This window comes from Caenorhabditis remanei, chromosome III, assembly GCF_010183535.1.
Source record: "Caenorhabditis remanei strain PX506 chromosome III, whole genome shotgun sequence".
Classification (NCBI taxonomy): Eukaryota; Metazoa; Nematoda; class Chromadorea; order Rhabditida; family Rhabditidae; genus Caenorhabditis; species Caenorhabditis remanei.
Window position 1 is genome coordinate 3,481,988 of NC_071330.1, and position 20,181 is coordinate 3,502,168.

The 20,181-nt window shown below is 39.4% G+C and overlaps 4 protein-coding genes across 4 annotated transcripts; 2 read left to right on the top strand and 2 right to left on the bottom strand.

The window, feature by feature from the left end:
• Positions 1–5,131: 5,131 nt before the first annotated feature.
• GCK72_008837 (uncharacterized protein) lies at positions 5,132–6,994 on the top strand (the record flags this gene model as incomplete). The annotated part of the gene is made up of 3 exons (XM_053727073.1): positions 5,132–5,294; positions 5,619–5,746; positions 6,722–6,994. The coding sequence occupies 3 exons, from the start codon at positions 5,132–5,134 to the stop codon at positions 6,992–6,994; spliced, it is 564 nt and encodes a 187-aa protein (XP_053586650.1).
• A 4,011-nt stretch (positions 6,995–11,005) lies between these two features.
• Positions 11,006–14,091, top strand: GCK72_008838 (uncharacterized protein; the record flags this gene model as incomplete). The annotated part of the gene is made up of 5 exons (XM_053727074.1): positions 11,006–11,071; positions 11,222–11,363; positions 12,580–12,692; positions 12,815–12,956; positions 13,910–14,091. The coding sequence occupies 5 exons, from the start codon at positions 11,006–11,008 to the stop codon at positions 14,089–14,091; spliced, it is 645 nt and encodes a 214-aa protein (XP_053586651.1).
• A 1,602-nt stretch (positions 14,092–15,693) lies between these two features.
• On the bottom strand, positions 15,694–17,330 carry GCK72_008839 (uncharacterized protein; the record flags this gene model as incomplete). The annotated part of the gene is made up of 2 exons (XM_003107558.2): positions 15,694–15,965; positions 17,198–17,330. 2 exons carry the CDS (start codon positions 17,328–17,330, stop codon positions 15,694–15,696), a joined length of 405 nt encoding a protein of 134 aa, XP_003107606.2.
• A 1,657-nt stretch (positions 17,331–18,987) lies between these two features.
• GCK72_008840 (uncharacterized protein) lies at positions 18,988–19,465 on the bottom strand (the record flags this gene model as incomplete). The annotated part of the gene is made up of 2 exons (XM_053727075.1): positions 18,988–19,332; positions 19,376–19,465. The coding sequence occupies 2 exons, from the start codon at positions 19,463–19,465 to the stop codon at positions 18,988–18,990; spliced, it is 435 nt and encodes a 144-aa protein (XP_053586652.1).
• Between the last annotated feature and the right edge of the window lie 716 nt (positions 19,466–20,181).

Below are 20,181 nucleotides of genomic sequence, written 5' to 3' on the forward strand. Positions count from 1 at the left end.
CCCTACAGTACACCGCTCCCTCTCCTGTCACTTTAATTAACCCCTCTACACAAAAAAGACCTCCCATGGTGTTTCTCCAATTTCATTCTCTTATTTTGCCATTTCATTCCATCCACTCCGACTACCATAAATTGACCGTTCCCCCCTCTTCTCTCCCTATCTATCCTTTACCAAATCGCTTCGACGCATCGCATCGTCACACAAAAATGTTAATGTTCATTGTTTATGCATGTGTGTTCCCTCTCCCCGTCTTTTTCTCTTTTTTTCATTCTTCTTCTTCTCCTTTTCTCCTACCTCCTTCGGTTCAACAACGTGTGCCCCCTCTAGAGGTACCTCCTCGGAAAAAAGGAGAAAAAGACCTTGAAAATCGAAAATACTGAATCAGTTTCGTTCCCGCCAACCCCCATTTTTCCTACCACACACTGTCCGACCACACCGGCGCACACAGAGAACCGTCTCTTTCTCTGTATATGGCTTGCTTGCAAAACAGTTTTTACCTTTTTTATATGCCAACGATCAATCTTGGAAAGAGATTCGCACTTTGAAATTGCTCGTAGGAAAATGAATTTTTTGTATCTCTTCCTTGCAAAACTGCTCATCGAAAACCGAGATACATACAATATTTTTCCAAGTTCTCGTGATTTCCTAACTTTTTTTTTTGAAAATCAGCTGATAATCACCTTACCCATTTAACTCATCCTAATTTATTGTTCTAGTTCTTCAAAATTTACTTATTTTCTTAATACAAAAATCACATGATCCACTACGATGTGCATCATTCGTCTCTCTTGGGACATTATTTTTCTCCCGTCATAAATGTTATTTTTCAATGACGTAAATGATGAGATTGGAGAGGGAAGAAGACGTAGAATCGGCAGCTTAGCAACGACTCTTTTTTGGATGATTTCGTATCCGGATATGAGGTGAGAAGAGATGAGAAGATGAAAAATGAAGGAGGGGATTTGAGCTATTTATCAATGCATTTTTTCTCTCAATTTTTTTTAACGTGGGGAGTTTTTGAGATTATTTGATGTTTTTTTTTGGATTTATCGCTTTCAGACCATTTTTTCTGAAAAAATTCTGAAAATCTGGTTTATTTGCTTTCTCTAACAATTTCTGATTAAAAGAAAACCAATATTTCGTTTGAATTCCCTTTGAAAATCGCTGAAAATCGCTAAAAAATCATCTGAAACTCGCTGGAAATGTCTGAAATTTTTATTTCGAAAGTACACCATGACGCAATCATGCACAGAGTACGCAATCCTCTCGTTGGCGCTAAAGTTTGATTTTCAAATTTTAAAAGTGATTTTCAGAATTTTCAGTGATTTTCAGTGATTTTCTTCGATTTTCCCCGAAATTAAATCGATTTTCTCAATTCGGTTTATGTTTGTTCGTCAAATCATCGCGTTCTCCCTGCTCTCACATGTTCTTTTCACATGACAATCGTCTCGTGTCCTCCGAACCCTTCACTCACTTTTTTTTTCATTCTCTTCTTCTAAAAAAGTGTATTTTTTATCTCTCTCAAATAAAATTTTTATTTTAATTCCAGATTTCCGTCCATCGATTTTTCTTTATCCGACTCTTCATCTCCTCTTGTTTTTCTTCCCACTTTTTTTGCTTTTTCGCGTTCCCTCTCGAGGCTCCGCCCACTTTTTTCTTCTCAGTTTTTTTGTTTTTCTCGTTGGCACTGGCTTTGACTCTTTCTTTTTGTTATTCCAATTCTTTTTTCATCTGAAATTTTAATTCAGTTCCTGTTTTCTTTTCATGAAAATTTTCAGAATCTCGACGCTCGAACCTGCACGGATCGCTCGCGCCTTCTAGACCGTGTAAGTCATTCGATATGAATTTTTTCGTATCAAAACCCGAAAAAAGGATATTTCTCTTTTGTTTTCCTTTGAACTTCTCCTCTCTTTCTCTCCATTCACTCTTCCCTCTCAACTTCACAACAAAACAACTGAATCGGGCCCGGGCGCCGCGGCGAAATAGAGACGAGAGATAGGACGAGAGTGTGTCGAAGCGCGGAGACGCAGACAGTCAGAGGAAGAAAGTAGTTATCATTGTAGGGGCCGATGGGGACCGCCGGGGACGCGATACACCCGCACTGCAAAAACATGTTTTTGTGTTCCGAACGAGACTCATCTGAAAACACTTTTTCTCTTCTTTTCTCTTCTCCGCCATGGCTGAAAATCTAATTCTGAATTCCGAGTCGGGATTTCAGAATAAAAATTTTTTTTCGGATTTTACAACTTTTGTGATTTTTTGCTATTGTTAGTCAATTCTGAAGTTTTTGAAACAGAAATCTTGTCTGAAAATCATCTGAAAATGGATTTTTCCAATTTTTTGCTCTTTCTGCAAAAAATCATATTTTTCCGATTTTTCTCAAAAATCTTATAATCAGATTTCTTTGAAAATTTCATTTCTTCTTCAGTTTTCACGTATTAGCACGGAATTGTGTGCGAATTTTTGAGACATTTTTCAACGACATTTCGGTGGAGCGCAGTTGCAAGAACTGTGCCGAGCTAATAGAAAATCTGAAAATTTTCACAAAAAATTCGTATTTTTCCCACGAAAATTCTAGGAATATTTTTCTCGGATTACATTAATATTCTGCCGATACTTTTCCTTCCTCTTCGAACACATCAAAATCGGATTTCCGCCTCCCAAAATCGGGCGGCTCGTTGTATCCGGAGGAACACCCCAGCACCAAACACCTGATAAACAACCCGAGAGTGTTTATTTACACACAATTTCCACCTGTTTTTGGTGCCTGGTCACTCACACACACACACTTTCCATTTTTATCACTTGTTTACCATTAGAGTTTTTGAAAATTTGTTCTAATAGTTACAGTTTTCTAAAAAAAAATTTGAAATTCCCGCTAATTAATCAGGCTTTTGATTAAAAACAGAAATATTTTTCTGAAAAAACAATATTTAAAACGTCACAAGTCTGGCTCCGCCCACTTTTTAAGGGAGTTCCAATTAGAGATGTACCTGGCACACTAGCTCCGCCCACTTTTTTCGTTTCGTCGATGACTTCGACTTCCTTCTAACTTTTCATACATTATTCACAAAGTGTCACCACCACCGCCACCTCTACACACACAAGTAAACAAAAAACAATGGCTCCGACGCCCTGGGGGTGCCGGTCACCAATAGGCCACGCCCACACAGGGTCTGCGTTTCTTTTCAATGAGATCATACCATATACTTTGTCTGTTTTTATTGTTATAAATGTGGTGTAATTGACGGAAAAACAAGAAGAAGAACGATGCAACCCTTTTTTCCCCCAGTGACTGACTACCAGTTTAGTCGCCTGGGGGAGGGGGGGGGGCAGGGTCGTCGGTTTTTTTTCGTTTTGGCCGCCCAGCCATCCCTCTCTCTCTCTCTCTCTTCTGTGTTCTTCGTTCGTTTTGATGTATGAATGAGTGGAAGAAAAAGAAGAGGAACGATGATGATGTGATGGTGTTGTTGACGGTGTCTCCGTCGTGAGATGGTGGAGGACACACCATCCCCATCGCTCAGATGATTTATTGATTTATTCCATATATTGATTCCTCATTTGGAGCTTTGGTGTCGTTGCTGCCAGAGGACCCTTCAACCTGGTTGAATGTGTGCAGAGGACGCTTCAACCTGTTTGAATGTGTGCTGTTTCTGAAGTTTTCGCTGTTGAGCATACTTGCAAACCGGACCGAAACGGGGCGGTAACTCGCTTAAAACACAAATTTAGCTGAAAAATATACCAAAATGTAGATCTCGACGAGTTCTATAATCCTGACCCCTACGGACCGAATGGCGGATCGTTAGTATACCGCGGGCAAGGAAAAGGTGCCAAAAAACGCAAAAAATGGACAAAAAAGCCATTTTAGCCCGGCCCGCAGCACATTAACGAATAACTATCCGGACCGTAGTAGGTCTCAGACATAGAGCTTGTCGAGATCTACTTTTTGGAATATTTTTCAGTCCATAATATTGCGTTTTAAGCAGAGTTACGCTCCGGCCCGGTTTGCAAGTATGATTTTGAGTTTATGAATGCCCCGTCTGTCGGTGTGTCGGTGCATCCTTTACCAATTCTCCTCCTTCTTCCAGCAATCGCCATCGCTAAGTTGCATCATCCTTCCAACAAAAATCACTTGTTTTCCACTAGAGCCTAATCTAACTACACATCCAATAAATCACTGATCTCTCTCTCTCTCTGTCCGTCCAGAACGTTCCGATTGTTTTTGTTTTGATACTGGATGCTACATATATATTGTTTTCTGCAAAAATAACAAAAATCAATCGTTCATTTTCTCTGCGTCTCTCCGGTTTAGACCTAGGTATATTGTGCTGTGGGAATCTATATGTTTCTGAATGGTTTTGGGTTTTTCAAATTTTGGATTTTTCTGTAAAATTTTGTAGATGCACTCCGGAAAAGACTCGTTCCAAAAAATTCATCAAAAGCCGTGAGAATGGTGATTTTCAGTCTGAAAACGCTCAAAGTGTTCCGCGCTGGCCGAACTTTTTTATTAGTTTTTCTAGGCCAGCAATAGCAAATTGATAGTTTTTTCCCTGTCAATGTCGTGAAATTCTTTGATGAGTTCAGAGAAATACTTGAGAATTCAAGTACACAGGAAGGAGAAAAATTTTCGCCTCGTGCTCGCTGGCCTAGAAACGCAATAGGAAAAACTCGGCCAGCGCTGAAGACTTTGGAAATTTTTGAGAAATTTCTCTCTGTTTTTGACTGTCATTATAAGAATTTCCATGGTTTTCTGCAGATTTTAGACGTATTCCAGAATTCCTGTGATTCCTGTAACTACGATTTTTGAATTCTGCATTTTCGGAAGCATTTATGTACAAATTTCTAGAAATTCTAGCCCATCATCCCCTCCTCGTTCATATTCCCAACAAAAAAATGCGTTTCTATACAACTATAACTAATTCGTTCCCTTATTTTCAGAGGTGTAGTGGTCGAATCGCAGTGTCAGTCAGAATCAGAAGCAGCCTACATTTACAACTACAAATACTAATTCAGCAGAATCAGAGAAACCAGTTAATCCAGTTCCCCCTTCCTCTTCTTTTTCTTCTTCCCAAACTTTGTACAAATTACTGAAAATCGACGATCAACTATCTATATATAAATAACGCACAATATGACAACGACATCAACGGGAGTCTCACTTCGTGAGCAAAGTCCTCAGGACGTCGACGGGCACGAAGAGGCACGTCTCAATGCGGATTCGGATGACGGGTCACACGGATCACAGGATCCTGGGAAGATGTTCATCGGGGGATTGAGTTGGCAGACTACGGCAGGTAAATGAAATTTTTTGGAATTTACTAAAAATTTGAATTCTGAGAAGCCGAAATTCATTTTTGCTTGAATTTTAGCCACCATATTGGCCATGAAGTACTTGGCGGCAAAATTAAAAAATTTCGAAATTTTGAAATTTTTTGGCGAAAAAGTCAAATTTTTGAACATCATTCATAATTAGAAAAAATTCTGAAAAATCATCAAAAATGTTCACATTTTCGATAAAAAATTGAAAAAGTTTCGAAAAATTTCAAAAAAATTGATTCATTTTTTTGACAGGGCTTTGACAAGTATGAATAAACCCAATTCTTATATTTCTTTTTCAGAAAACCTCCGCGACTATTTCGGACGATTCGGTGAGGTGAACGAGTGTATGGTGATGCGAGATCCGGCGACAAAGCGAGCTCGCGGATTCGGATTCATCACTTTCGTCGATCCGTCCAGTGTTGATAAGGTGAGATTTTTTATTTTATTAGTTTTCTGAAAATTCTGGAACTTCTCTCTTTTTACTCGAGATTGCATCTTAGATTGGCCATACTTGTCAAGACCCGAAGGGACTATTCTTGGAAAATTTTTTTTTCTGAAAAATTAACCAGATTTTTGGATTTTTTTTTTTGAAATTTTTGAAATTTTTCAAATTTTTCATCGAAAATGTGAACATTTCTGATGATTTTTCAGAATTTCTTCTAATTCTGAATGTTAATCGAAGATTTTACTTTTTCGCAAAAAAATTCGAAAAAATTTGAAATTTGACCTTGGGGCCAAATACCCGGGCATTGACAAGTATGAGATTGTCTTCTGTGGTACTGCTTTCTTGAGGCTCCGCCCATATTTGGTATCAGATTGGGCGGAGTCTTCAGTTTTGAACAGCTCGCTGAAATTTATAAAATTCAACTCAATTTTTTAATTTTGTAACAAATTTTCGTTTTTGATCTGAATTTTTTTTGTTGAAAAAATGGAAACCTTTACTATATTAGCTCCTCACAGTGCTTACAACGGCGCCCCACCGAAATCCCCTTGCAAAAGTGACTCTTTTTCTCTGCGTCTCTCAATTTCGCACACAATTTTCTTCGGTTTCGGTAGAGCGCGGTTGTAAGAAGCGTGTCGTCCTAATAAGATATTCTTGTTTCCAAATTATCAGTGCCAGAAATTCTAAGCTTCTTGAAGCTCCGCCCACATTTTCCTCTTTACCTTGAACATGAGTGAAAAAGTGGGCGGAGCCTCGATGTGAAGAGGAGCACTTGAATTGATAATACTTGAAAACCCGAAAAACAGACGTTCTAAAACCGCGGAAAATTTTAAATAAAAAATGCGTAAATTAGCTTTTTTTTGAAACCTCGATACAGACAATCACAAAATTTTATTTTTTTCTGCATATTTTCAGTTCAAATCCAACTTTTATTTGAAAAATCTTTGCTCATTGTTGCAGGTGCTGAATGCGCGGGAACACGAGCTCGATGGCAAAAAAATCGACCCAAAGGTTGCGTTCCCGAAAAGAACACAAGCCAAGGTTGGTGAGGAAAAAGAACACAGGGATAACCGCAATTCACAGAATGAGTATCATTCGAATCATGATGAGTTCATGAGTAATTTGATGAAAATGATGAACGAGATGACCGCAACTGAAGAACAGGTCATGTACTACGAACAGTCACAGCCACGCCCACCGCGAAACCGAAACGAGTACAGATCCAAGGTTTAGATATAAGTTTTATTTGTGGGCGATTTAAGACATGCAAGTGCGCTCTGTTGGACATTGATTGTTTGGTGGAGCGCAGTTGCTCTCTATTAATTTTTTAAGGAGACTGTTTGGGAGAGGTAGGAAAGGCATGTGCGGCGCCAAAGTTCAAATTTCAATTTTTCGAATTTTTTTTTGCGAAGAAGTCCAATTTTCGACTATCACAGGGATGTGCCTATGGAGGCGCTTTGGGCGCTGAAAGATTTCAAAGTGGGCGAAAATGGGACGAGAGAGAGTGTGTAAAATCGAGAGAGTGTGTCTGCGTCTCTCCATTTCGCACACTCTTTCTCGTCGCATTTTCAAATTTCGGCTGAAAATGCGAGGCGCTCAACGCCACCCGGGCACATACCTGGACTATCATTCGGAATTAGAAAAAAATTCTGAAAAATCATCAGAAATTTTCACATTTTCGATGAAAAATTGAAAAAATTTGGTTAATTTTTTTTAAGCCGGGCCTTCCCGGGTCATGCGCCGGGCCTTGACATTGGGAAAATTGGAAATTTCAAAAAAATTTTAAGTCTAATATTTTTTCAAAGATCTCCTCTTTTTATTCTTTATTCCCTCACGCTTTTTCCCAAAACTTTTACACTTTCTTTCTGTGCGAAAATTGTTAGGTGTGGAGCTCTCCTCTTTTGAGATAATTGAGGGGCAATTAGAATCTCGTGAAGGCGTTCGAACGAAAAGAAAAGGCGGAAGCCTCTCTGAGAAATAGGAATTGAAGGCTTGATGAAAAGTGGCGGAAAACGGTGTGAAGGCATTTTGATTTAGTGTCGAGAAGTGCGAGATTTTATAGTTTTCGGGTTTAAAAGTTCCGGTAGAAATGGTTTTTGTCTATTAGCTCTGCACAGTTCTTACAACTGCGCTCTACCGTAATCCTCTTGAAAAATGACACAATTTTTTTCGGTTTCGGTAGAGCGCAATTGTAAAAAGGGTGCCGTGCTAATGGGATACTGCTGACTGGCGACCAGAAATTCTTGTTTATTTTCAATTTTCCCCCTAAAATTTCCCAAAGACCACTCCTCGAATTCAAGTTTTTCTACCAGAAATCTCTGAAGAAAAATAAGTAAATGTATATTTATTTATATGCAAATACGATTGTCACCACACACGGACACAGACGAAAAGAGAAGAGGAGGCGCTAATTCGATTTGTGACTCCGTCGTGCCTTCTTCGTCGGCACCGACTTCTTGCCTCTCTTTTGCCAATCTGTCTGTAGATTTGGTTATTCCTTATTTTCCCCCGGATTTCCGTTCTGTTTTTCTTATCGGAAAGCAAGGAGAAATTGATGTGGGAAACTAGGTTAACTGGAATTTGATTAGATTGAAGTCAGAAAAAATGCGAAATGAGATCTTGATTACCACGAATTCTATGAGATTCTAGAAATCGAAGTCTTTCGGTTGGTGGAGATCAGAGAATCGGAATTCAGAAATACAGTTTTTAATAGTTTTTCTGAATTTGACCCACCTGATATCCTCCAAACCTTACAAGGGAAATCTTTGGAGACGCGGCTCTCAAACGACCGATAAATTTGTGTGTAGGTACTTTCGACTACGGGCAGTCCATTTCTGCAGTCAAAACCTGCTAAATATCTTTGCGAACCGAATTATGAGCTCTCAACCTTTTTATATGGTCAAGCTTTTTCACTTGAAATTCCAAATCGGCAAATAGTATTGGAATTCTATGCGAAAACGCTTAACCATATGAAAAGTTTGAGAGCTCATAACTCAGCTCCCAGAGACATTTGGCAGGTTTTGACTGCAGAAATGGAATCCCCGTAGTCGAAAGTACCTTCAACCAAATATATAGATCATTTGAAAGCCCCGTCTCCAAAGATTTCTCTTCTTAGCTGAAACTCGGCTCAGATATTCCTTGACAACCATTTCTCTGATGTCCGTGAAATCCTAAGAGCTCTCGGTTGCCACCTACTCCGGACTCACCTGGAAGAAAGGCGGAGTCTTCTGTCAGCATGGAATCCGGATTTTTACCTGAGAGGTTCTAGTAGTCCCCCTGCTACAGTACTCCCCGACCCTACGACTTGAAAGTTGTGCCTCTTAGACACTTTAAAACAAAAAACAAGGTGTTCACCGGAGCGCAAATGCTTTCTCTCTCTCTGTGTCCCGGACGATTTGTCCCCCCGCTTTCCAGCAAAAAAGGGGGAAGTCGCGCGGGAAACGCATCAAAGAGGGCTATTTAACGTGAGTGATGTGGCACACACATACACACTCAGGCATACGACAACAACGAAGAAGTATTTGAAGAAGTGTATAGACACACATACACAACTATTGAATGGGTCCCTCCACCCCGTACCTAATTGCAGGCTTATTTTATGAAAATACTCCCCGTTTTTTTTTCTTTGCCAGGCCCTTCTTCTAGCTTTCCCCCTTCCTTTTAAGCTCTCTGTTTTTTTTTTGAGCGCCCCGATTTTCTTGTTTTCTTAGTTTCCATCTAGTATTCTAGGCAGCTCCTTATGTTCAAAATGATGATGATTTGAAGAAAAAAGAAGACGTGTGCTCTTCAATTCGGCAATCCTTTAAACCCTCGCTTCTTCTTCTTCTGTCCCCTACTTGGAAGGAAGTAAGGAGAAAGAAAAAGTAGGAAGGCTCTAAAGAAATATTGGTTTTGAATTGGCACACGACGATGGATGCGTTGTTTGAAGGGTCTTCGCCTGCTTCTGTAGCATGAAACTCGAAGAAAAGAAGTGGAAACTCACTAAAACCCTCCTAATTCGCCCTGATTTGTCGCTTGTCTCAAGTTGATAGATGGTGGTGGCTTAGGAGGCATTCTGGTTTTGACTTCTTTTTAGAAAGTCGGAACTTAGTTATAGTCATGAGCAGAATTGTGAGGATAAAGGACAAGACCTCCTCTGAAAATTTCCCCTTCCCTACGACTTCCCTTTCCATACTGCCAAAAGAAAGTGAGTGGCTCGTTATCGTTCTCCGTTCCACCACTTCTCTTCCGACTTCTTCTCTTCCACCGCTACCATCATCATCATCATTTTCCTCCATCTCCTTCCCCCCAATCCATCCATCCACTTTGACGACGACCTCGATTCCGTCACATCATCTCGAATTACATGCCCATCACACCCCGTTTTGGGTCGTCGGGAGCAGGAAGAATAAGGGAGAAAGTGGAGAGAGACGGCACCGAATTCACGTCAACTTTTGTTTCCTGATTTGTGTTGAGTGTGTGAATTGGATAGGTCGAGACTTACCTGGTCAGAAGACGTTGAGCTAGGATTTTGAAGTCGTCAGAAGTCTGTTGGCACGGCGTCGAGCTTAGATCACAGATATCGTACCACTGGTCTAAATACTAGTCCTTGTCCAATTTTCGAAATATCACGAGGTTACTGTAGTCTTCTGGAAGAACAAAGAGGCTCCGCCCACAAAGTGGTTCGACCCATTAACCCAAAAACGTTTCTGAAGATATACCAAACGCACTCAATATATATTCAAAAAGTGAGTGGGCGTGGTCTTCACATCAGGTTGAGAAAAAGGAAACGGGGACCCATGGCAAATAGAGTGGTCCCTCCTCCCCGTTTTTCGTCGTGCTTCTTTGAAAAGCTCAAACCACTTTTCATTCGAGCATACACACACATACTCTGCTTCTTTTTGGATGAAGAGAGAGAGAGAGCACACATATTCACGCCCCGTATGTGTGTGTGCTCTTCCTTACTTACTTTTAATCGGTCTTCAGGACCTCCCTCCCCTTTTTTGCACATTCTCTCGATAGACCGAGTTTCGGGTACTCTTTGGCCGGTCACAATTGAATCTAGGTAGCTCTCTTTCTCCCTGACTCATGGCATTTCCGTTAATAACAGAATTCGTTATCCCCGTTTGGCATTTGTTTTCCGCCGTTCTGGCTTAGCTTTTTATTCGAAAAGCAATCCGTTTATTCTTCTCCTCCTCCGCGTTTTTATACTACTTAAATATCATTGTATATCTAGGCGTATAGGACTACATCCAGCAGCTTACAATGGCATACGTGGCATACGGTATCCCTCAGTTGCCAGTGGCCATACCATCGGTGGCCGGTATTGGAGTAGGTTGGGTAAACTTAGATCTTTAGAATCTAAAGACTTTAGATTTGAATGAAAAAGGGGATGCGCAAATCTGGTGGCCCAACTTTCAGATTGGAGGCCGAGAAATGAAAAACTAGTCCCTCATCCCATTAATATCACATATCTTACAGCTTGTCACCAAAACCAAGAAAGTGTTCATCGGAGGACTGTCGGCCACGTCGACACTCGAAGATTTGAAGCAGTATTTTGAGACTTATGGAAAGGTGGAGGACGCGATGCTCATGTATGATAAGGCCACACAAAGGCACCGAGGTAAGTGATTCTTGTGGGTTACTGTAGGTCTTCTGAAAGAGGATTCTGAATATTTATTCAGTTTTTGCAGATTCTATCTGTGAAAAACGTTATTTTTGTATTTTCAACGATGAAATTGGGGTGGTACTCGCTTTTGGAACTCGGGGAAATAGAACTGTTACAAAATAGAACTGTGAGAAAATGGAACTGTCTAATATAGAACTGCTACAATTTGGAACTCGGTAAAATGGAACTCGATGAAATGGAACTGGATAAAATGGAACTGCTACAAAATGGAACTCTTGTTCGAATGGAGCGCGTTTGCATTCATGACTTTTTAGAAGAAATAGAACCAATTTTTGTGGGGATAGTCGACTTTTAAGGTTTAAAAACACTTACATCATGAAGAGATTGTCTTCGTCTATTTAATAGTCAACAAAAAACTGAATAAAACTATATTAGATAAGCCCAATAAGCATTTTCAAAACCAGTGATAGAGTTCCATTTTGTAGCAGTTCCATTTTGTAGCAGTTCCATTTTGTTCAGTTCCATTTTGTAACAGTTCTATTTTGTTCAGTTCCATTTTACCGAGTTCCAAATTGTAGCAGTTCTATATTAGACCGTTCCATTTTGTAACGGTTCCATTTTGTAACAGTTCTATTTCACCGAGTTCCAAAAGCGAGTACCACCGAAATTGGCAATTTTGTGCATTTTTCCAAATTTTTCTTACCTGTAAGCCAATGAAAAAACGCCTAACTTTGTCATTACATGTACCTACATACATAATACAAAAAAACTGGAAAATTTGCACAAAAGTAGTTTTGGACTTATGAAACGGCTCCGGGACGTTTGGTAACCGAGACGTTTGGGAACCGAGACATTTCGAAACTTTCACAATTTGGCACCATACATTTCGAGACTAATCGCGACAAAATATATTGAAAAATGTCTTATTTTTCAGTGATTTTTTTCACGTTTAATGTGTCGTGGTTTCGAAACGGCTGGTTTCGAAATGTGAAGGTTGGCAAATGTCTCAGTTTCCAAACGTCTAGTTTCTATACGTCTCGGAGCCCATGAAACTGCTTACTTTAACACTGAAAAAGAAAATCGTGAATAACTTTTTGCACAACCGGAATCTTCCAGATCTGAGCACAGATTCAGAATCAGCGTGAAATTTTCTATAAGATCCACTCAAAACTCTATCCCAAAACAATTTTCTAAATTCTCTCAATTCCAGGATTCGGGTTTGTTACATTCGACAGTGACGAGGTTGCCGACAAAGTTTGTGAGATTCACTTCCACGAGATCAACGGAAAAATGGTGGAATGCAAGAAGGCTCAGCCGAAAGAGGTGAGTATACTGTAGGGAGGAGGAGGTCTTCTGGAGATTCTGGAGATTCAGAAGACCTCCTCCTTCCCTCGTCTCCCAAAAAGAACAAAAAGGCATCACACCCGATTGAGCCTCTATTTCAGGTGATGCTCCCGGTTCAATTGAACAAATCGCGTGCCGCCGCCGCTCGTAACTTGTACGGAATGCCGCCAGAGACACTTCTCGCCTACGCTCAATACTTGCCACGATTCGGAGGAAATTTGATGTATCCAGGATTCGGAAACGGTGAGTTTTCGAGTGAAAGTGCGCTCTAATGCAAAAAGTGCAATGGAGCGAGAATGCTCCCTTGGGAGTCATTCTAGGGGAACAGGGGAATGGAATCCGGTTGATTGACTGGTTTATGAGCTCTCGATTTTTTTGGTGAGATTTTTAAGATTGGTATTCTGGTGGCCGAGGCCAAGATTTCCTAAAATTTTGGTGGCCGAGAAAATTGGGGAAGTGGAATTCTAGGCCATTTATAAATAGTTGTTGAATCAAAGGGCAAACTCGGTCTCGAACCGCCCATTTTAGATCTAGAACCGTTTGAATTGAAACTGAAAACTGTGAATTCATCAGTAGCCGAAGGTGGCCTAGAAATCCAACAAATTGAAAAGTTAGGCCATATCCGAATTCGTGTGTATTCAGTACGAATTCTCTTAGGTTTCACGATTAAGAACCGCCCGGAATAAAACTGGTACGAGTTAGAACCGCATACCGGTTTTGAAACAGCCTCCGAAATCTTAAATACTGTGAAAAAAATAATGTTTCGACAAGAATTTTCAAAAAAAATTTCACGGGCTGAAACGCAAGTGCGGCAGGGATTTGTGGGCGGAGCTTAAACCGCAAGTGGTGCGAATGAAATTTCAGATAGTTTTTTCAAGAGCAACACTGAATTTTGAGGAAAAAAATCGTATTTTAGATTATTAAACATGAGAACTGTGAAAATATACAGAAAAAACGTTGAAAACAACGATTGAAACACGATTTTTTCTTAAAATTCAATGATGCTCGTTAAAAAATCATCTGAAATTTCATCCACGCCTCTTGTCGCAGTTTAAGCTCCGCCCACAACTCCCTGCAGCACTTGCGTTTCAGCCTGCGAAACTTTTTTCGAAAATCCTTGTCGAAACTTTATTTTTCACAATAGGCCCCCTCTTCCTCTCCAGAATTCCCTTATAATCCTCCAGTAGACATTTCAGTATTCAACAACATGCCGGGCGGCTATTCGGGTCTCTCAACTCCCGGTGGCTCAACCAACCGTCCCCCACACCAATTCGACACCGCCAGTCTCTACAGTCTGAACAACGGAGCACAACACATGACACTCGACGCCCAAACACAAATGTTCATGAATCCACAATCGTATCACAACAAGTATTAAACGAGGATTGGATTCTGGCTCTGGCTCTGTCGAAATTCAACAAATTTCTATAATTTTTCTAATTTTTTTCATTTATAATTTTGCACCCACTTCCACTCTTCTCTTCCCCACCCCCATCATCAATCGCGTCTGTTGTATAACAAAATGTAAAAAGTGTGAATAAGTACATTTGTGAGATTGTCCGAAATTTTTGAGAGTTTTTCAGAGAATCTCGGTTTTTATAGGGATTTTCTAGGTCATGGCCTTGAAAATCTGTAGCTTGAAAACCAAGATTTTTCTCTGAAATTTCTGGAATTTCTCTGACAAAAATTAGACCATGCTAGACTACTCGCTTTTTTGCTCTCTCTCCATCCCCATTGTGTTTTTCTCTTTTTTGTTCTTCAAATTGCTCCATCCATCAATTTCCCCCCATGCATCCCAACTCACCACCAATCAATTTTCATCACATCAATACACAAAAGTAGAAAAGTGTCGTGATTTTGTGTCGTGTTTTTTCAACGCAAATCGCTTCTAGATGGTTTCATTTCAGTAGACGCCCCGCCCCAGTTTTTTGTGCACTCATCACCCAATTTACTCAAGTTTTTTCGTCGAAAGCAAGCTCTTTATTTTAGCGATAGAGCGTTTTTTGCTTTAGTCCCTTTTTCGGTGAAAATGGGCGGAGTTTAGTATTTTGGCAATTTTGTTTTTTTTTTCGACTTTCTCCCGCCTTCAGAAGCCCCGCCCATTTTCCCGATATCTCGAGGCCCCGCCCCTTTTTGTCGTGTCACAAGTCTCGAATGGACCAAACTCTCCATTTGCTCAATTTTCGAATCATTCAGACTTTTGACAGTTCTTCATCATTTTACCCAATCATTTGCTAGATAGTCCTCTAACATTTTAGCCCCGCCCCCCAATTTTTTTCAGAACCCGGTGTTCGTAAACTGATACTTTTTTGTTCATTTTCCCTGTGTGTCTTATTAATTTTTAATGTCATCCGAATTGGTTTTTTTGTCCCCTTCAAAGTAGATTCATAGATTCATGTAATCTTGCCCGATTCTCCACCCACCACCCCGAAAATCTGAATCTTCTTCAGCATTTCGGTGCGGCATCATATGTTTAATCATCTCCGTAATTTGTCTATACTACTACCATAATCTCTTCGATTTCTTCTTCTTTTTTCTCCTCGTGGCCCGATTTATGTATTTTCCAACCCCCTCTCCTCAAATCACCCATTTTTTGTTCTCCTTCTCTGTGAATCTACTTTTTTTCCTCTCGATTGTCTTCTCCTCCTTCCTCACCCCGACTAACTTTTTTTTGATTATTTATAAAATACACACAGCGTCGAGCGCGCAACTCTCGAAAAACCCCCCAATCCTGTCAAATGTTTAAAATTTTTCCCAATCACTTTTAATCTGAATTCCCCACCCCACTCATTTCGTGTATCACTAGTTGCAAAAGTGACAAGAGACACTCGAAATGAGTTTCCCGTCTGAAAAATGTTTTTAAATCTTGATGTAACCAATAAATTTCTCCAGTTTTAAATTACACACAATACTTTATTTTTTCCTATTTTTCCTTGTGAACCCTTTTCAGATGAGATTTCATTCCTCCGATTCAGGAGATCTATGTCTGAATCGTGGAGCCACCACACGGAGTCGCCTCGAGACACACATTGACTTCTTTGCTCTTCTTGCGTGATGCCTGAGTACGACAGCTCTTCGCAGATCCGCCACTTCTCGACGCAGAACGACGAGATCTCATCGATTGCTTCTCGAGTGGCTTCTCGGGTCCACCGCACACATAGTTTGTCAGCCAGCATCCCTTGTTCTGTTGTCCACGTTTGTATTCCTCAACGAATCCAGTCATCGAACCGATTGGAGCGGCGGTGACCACGTCTGGAAGAAGAAAACTACACAATTTGTGGGCGGAGTCGGGGAGCTTATAATCTACATAACATAAAGCTATTCTTTTTTGGGATGAGATTTTGAGTGGGAAATTTGAAAACGGAATAAAAAGTTGTTTCCAAACCGATTTTCAGATTTCATTCGTATTACGGTAGAGCGCAATTGTTAAGGATCTCCACCGCATGGCGTAAGCTGACGTAAACGCGCTTCGTCGCAAAACGGTTAACACAGTGCAAAAAAGACTTGGCTGAGTGCCAAATTTGAATTTACCGTATATTTGTCGTATCTTTGATATAAACCGCGACGCGCACGCAACGCGACTCGGATAACATTCAAATCTTTGTTACGGACCTTACGCCTGGCACAGCTGTGGACCTAATGAGCTAATAGTTTATATATATTTATTGACAGAAGTAAAATAACGAAAGGAATACATTAAGAAGGGGGAGACTAGATACATCCCTCACGAGATGGACTAGTAAAAAAAAATGAAGAAAAATGAGTGAGAATTGGAATAGGGGGTAAAATGACCGGGAGAAAAATTAATGGAGTTAGCAAGTTGAGGAAGCGAAGAAAACCGGGGGAGAGTATGACAATTAACTAAAATGCTAAAAAGGGTAATAGAGGAGTTAAGGAGAGTTTCGAATTTAGATGGAGAAAGGAATTGGGGAACATTAGCAGTAATAGCATTCCAAATTGGAATGGAGGATGCAAAAAAATCGGGGATAGACGGATGGCTTTCAAGGGGTTTTCTAGTAAGGTTTGCATTTTGAATAGTTTTGGTGCAATTCAAATTTTGAAAACAGATTCGGAACTCTCAAAACTCTAATTCTTACTGGTAAGCTATGGTTACGACGATTCAGAATCTCTTTCAAATTTTGATTAGCGTTCAAATGTCGTATGGTTTTGATGTTTGTAAAATTCTGAAAACAGATTCAGAATCTTCGCGACTTCAGCTTTTCGGTCAACTAACGTTTTTGTGATTGTTAAGAAAATTATATGACGGGAAAGCTAACGTTTTAAGAATTCAGATTCTAGTTTCACATTTTGATTAGAGCCATTTTGAACCGAGTTGCGAGACTTTTTGTCCCTGCCAAAATTTGCATCTCGGCTCAGTTTCGTCCTATCCACAATCTAAAACCTGCTTCAGAATCCCAATGGTGTTAGCTTCCTAACCATACCTCTATCTTTCAAATTAAACATTCCCCTCATAGCAATCTCACCTTTCTCAATATTGATAGCAGTAAGTGTATCCAACTCCTCCACATCAATCGGATGATCAGACGACTCGATACATGTGGCACTTCCCGGCAGATTGATGATCGTCTGTGGAGCCGAAAACTGCTCCGTGAACATGTCGGAAAGAAAGAATGCATCTAATGAAAATTAATGTAAATTTTCAAAAAATTCGATAAATTTTGTGAAAAATTGTTTTAAAAAAGTTTTGACTCCGTGCTGGCCGGACCGGGCCGGGCCGGCAAACTTCTCCACCGGGCTGATGTTTTGCAAGTCTGAAAATGGACAAGAAAAGATCATATTTAGTTTCAAGCAGTGTTAACAAATTTCGTTCAAAGCGATCGGTTTTGCAGAATTTTCGTATTGAAAAGCATCTGAAATATCCTGTAAATAAGATTCCATAAAAATTTTGTTCAGTGGTTTTTTGATTTGATAACAGTTTTTCCCTGATCTTGAATAAAAAATCAGAAAATTATTTTATTTTGGATTGGGCTCATGGGCCATAAAACAGTTTTATTGCTTTTGAATAGGAAGATCTTAGTGAAAAAGGGCACGTTCCAGAGAAGATGCACACAAAAGAAAAGACGTCTTCAAATCAGCTACTGCGAACGCCAGTTGTTTAAAATTCTGTTTCCTAGCCATATAAAACTTTGTAACTTCATCTTGAATTTTCCCGGCCTGAAGGCCCGGAAAATTGGCGCCAAATTCAAAAATTCAATTTTTTTTCGAATTTTCGAATTTTTTTCGCCAAATTTTCGACTATCATTGAGAATTAGGAGAAATTCTGAAAAAGCATCAAAAATTGAAAAATTTTCAAAAAAAAATTTGGGAAAAAAAATATCATTTTTGAAGCCGGGTCTTGAAAATTTCCTCCCGGCCCGGCCCGGGCCTTCGGGCTTTGCCGGGCCTTGCTGGGCCTGCCCGGGCCTTGACAACTATGTAATTTATGATGTTTTTTTTAATCGTCAAAGTTCTGAGTACCTTCAAAAAACTGAAGTAACGAAAACATTACAGCTCCTAAACGCTTTATTTAAAGAATGTTATAAAATCCGTTTAGGTTGAATAATTTGAAGCAGATTGATTCTCTAATAAATTGAACTTAAAGGAGGACTGAAGTCATATTTTTTATTTCATATTCTGATACTTCAGAAAATTCTGAACAATTTTTATCATTGGAGAATGTGCTAAAAATCGCTCCAAGCGCCCTAAATTCATGTTTTCCCAGCTCAAATTGAGCTTTCGTGGAAGAGTTTTCCCATGTGTATTTTTGCCCCGTGTAGTCCTCTCGGACAAAAAGATTTCTTTAATTTCTTGATTTCTCGTTTTCTTGCTTTTTTCAACAAATTTTCGTGTTTCTTTCAATTTATATCGTTCAATTTATATCGTAAAAAAGGAAAAAAACACGAAAATTTGTTGAAAAAAGCAAGAAAACGAGAAATCAAGAAATTAAAGAAATCATTTTGTCCGGAAGGAATACACTGGGGTGAAAATACGCATGGGAAAACTCTTCCACGAAAGCTCAATTTGAGTCGGGAAAACGTGAAATTAGGGCATTTGGAGCGATTTTTAGCATATGCTCCAATGATGAAAGTTGCTCAGAATTTTCTGAAGTATCAGAATATGAAATAAAAAATATGACTTCAGTCCTCCTTTCAACAAGCATTTAGTAATAAAACAAAGGTTCATAGAAAATCCATAAGAAGCATCGTTGAAATAAAACTAGACGACCGAAGTTTTAAGTATCATCCAATAGTAGTCAATGCAATTAATAGCACTATCATTTTTGGAATATTTTATAACTGACTCTCTTCCATGTAATTTTGATGTTCTTCCACAGTTTCTTACAATTTTTCTCCGATTTTCGAATGCCGTTTTTTTCTCCCCAAACCTTAAGACCGTATCGCTTTTCTCTCTTCTCCAAAACGACATTCCACTCCTCTAAAAACTCCAAATCACTCAAAATGTTTTTAACGCTCGCTTCCATGAGTTCATCTCTTATGTCTTCATAAGTTGTTGGACTAGCATAGCAAATCCCTTCGAACCGTTCCAGACGAGTCGTTCTTCTATCAACTTCTATATATTCTTCCATACATTTGTCCACCAACATTCTACGATAAGATTCCTGAAGATAAAATAAAGATTGAAGGTTTGAGATTTGAACTCACCCATGAACAAATTTCACAGTTCGGCTCGCATGGGAGTTGAATTGAATACCATGGCTTCATGAGTTCTAAAGTAAATACAACTTGAGTCATTTTTGAATCAAAATCGAAGAAAACCACAAAAAATAACCTTTAAAACAATGAAAGTTTGAAAAAGTTGAAAAATCAGCGAAGATTATAAAAACAAATCACGATACTCCGAGGTGGTATGCAAACGATACTTTTCAGACAAATCGCATACCTAAATTGTTTTGTTCAAAGTTGAAAAAGATAAGTAATAGTTTTGAAAAGAAATAATATTGAGAAAGACCAATTTTTTGGAAGGAAGTTAGTTTACAAAAAATATTAAAATAGTGCAAATGAAATATAATGTAATATGAGCAAAAAATTTAGTCTCAGAAAACCGTGTTTGTATAATTCCATATCAGAATATCGTAAGAAATCGATTGCCTATCTGCTCAGGCAATCATTTTCGTGCAGTATTTTCTGAAGCGATCTCATCGGAAGAACAAGTGCCCTTCTATCTCTCTTTCCCGTCCTCACAGGGTCATATATGGACCATATGAATTCAAATATTTCTGCCGCGAAACCTGCAGTATACTGAAGCGCGTTTGCACACCAATTGACAGGCTACCAATAGAGTCGCTTCGTACGTTGTTTGGTTTGCAATTCACGGTAAAACTTCGCACAAAAGATCGGATTTATCAAAGAAAAAAAAATCAACATGATCGCCTCACTAAATTGGTTATTGAATCTATATGTTTTGAATTTCGCGCTAAATTTACAAGAACGTAAATGCTGGACTATTC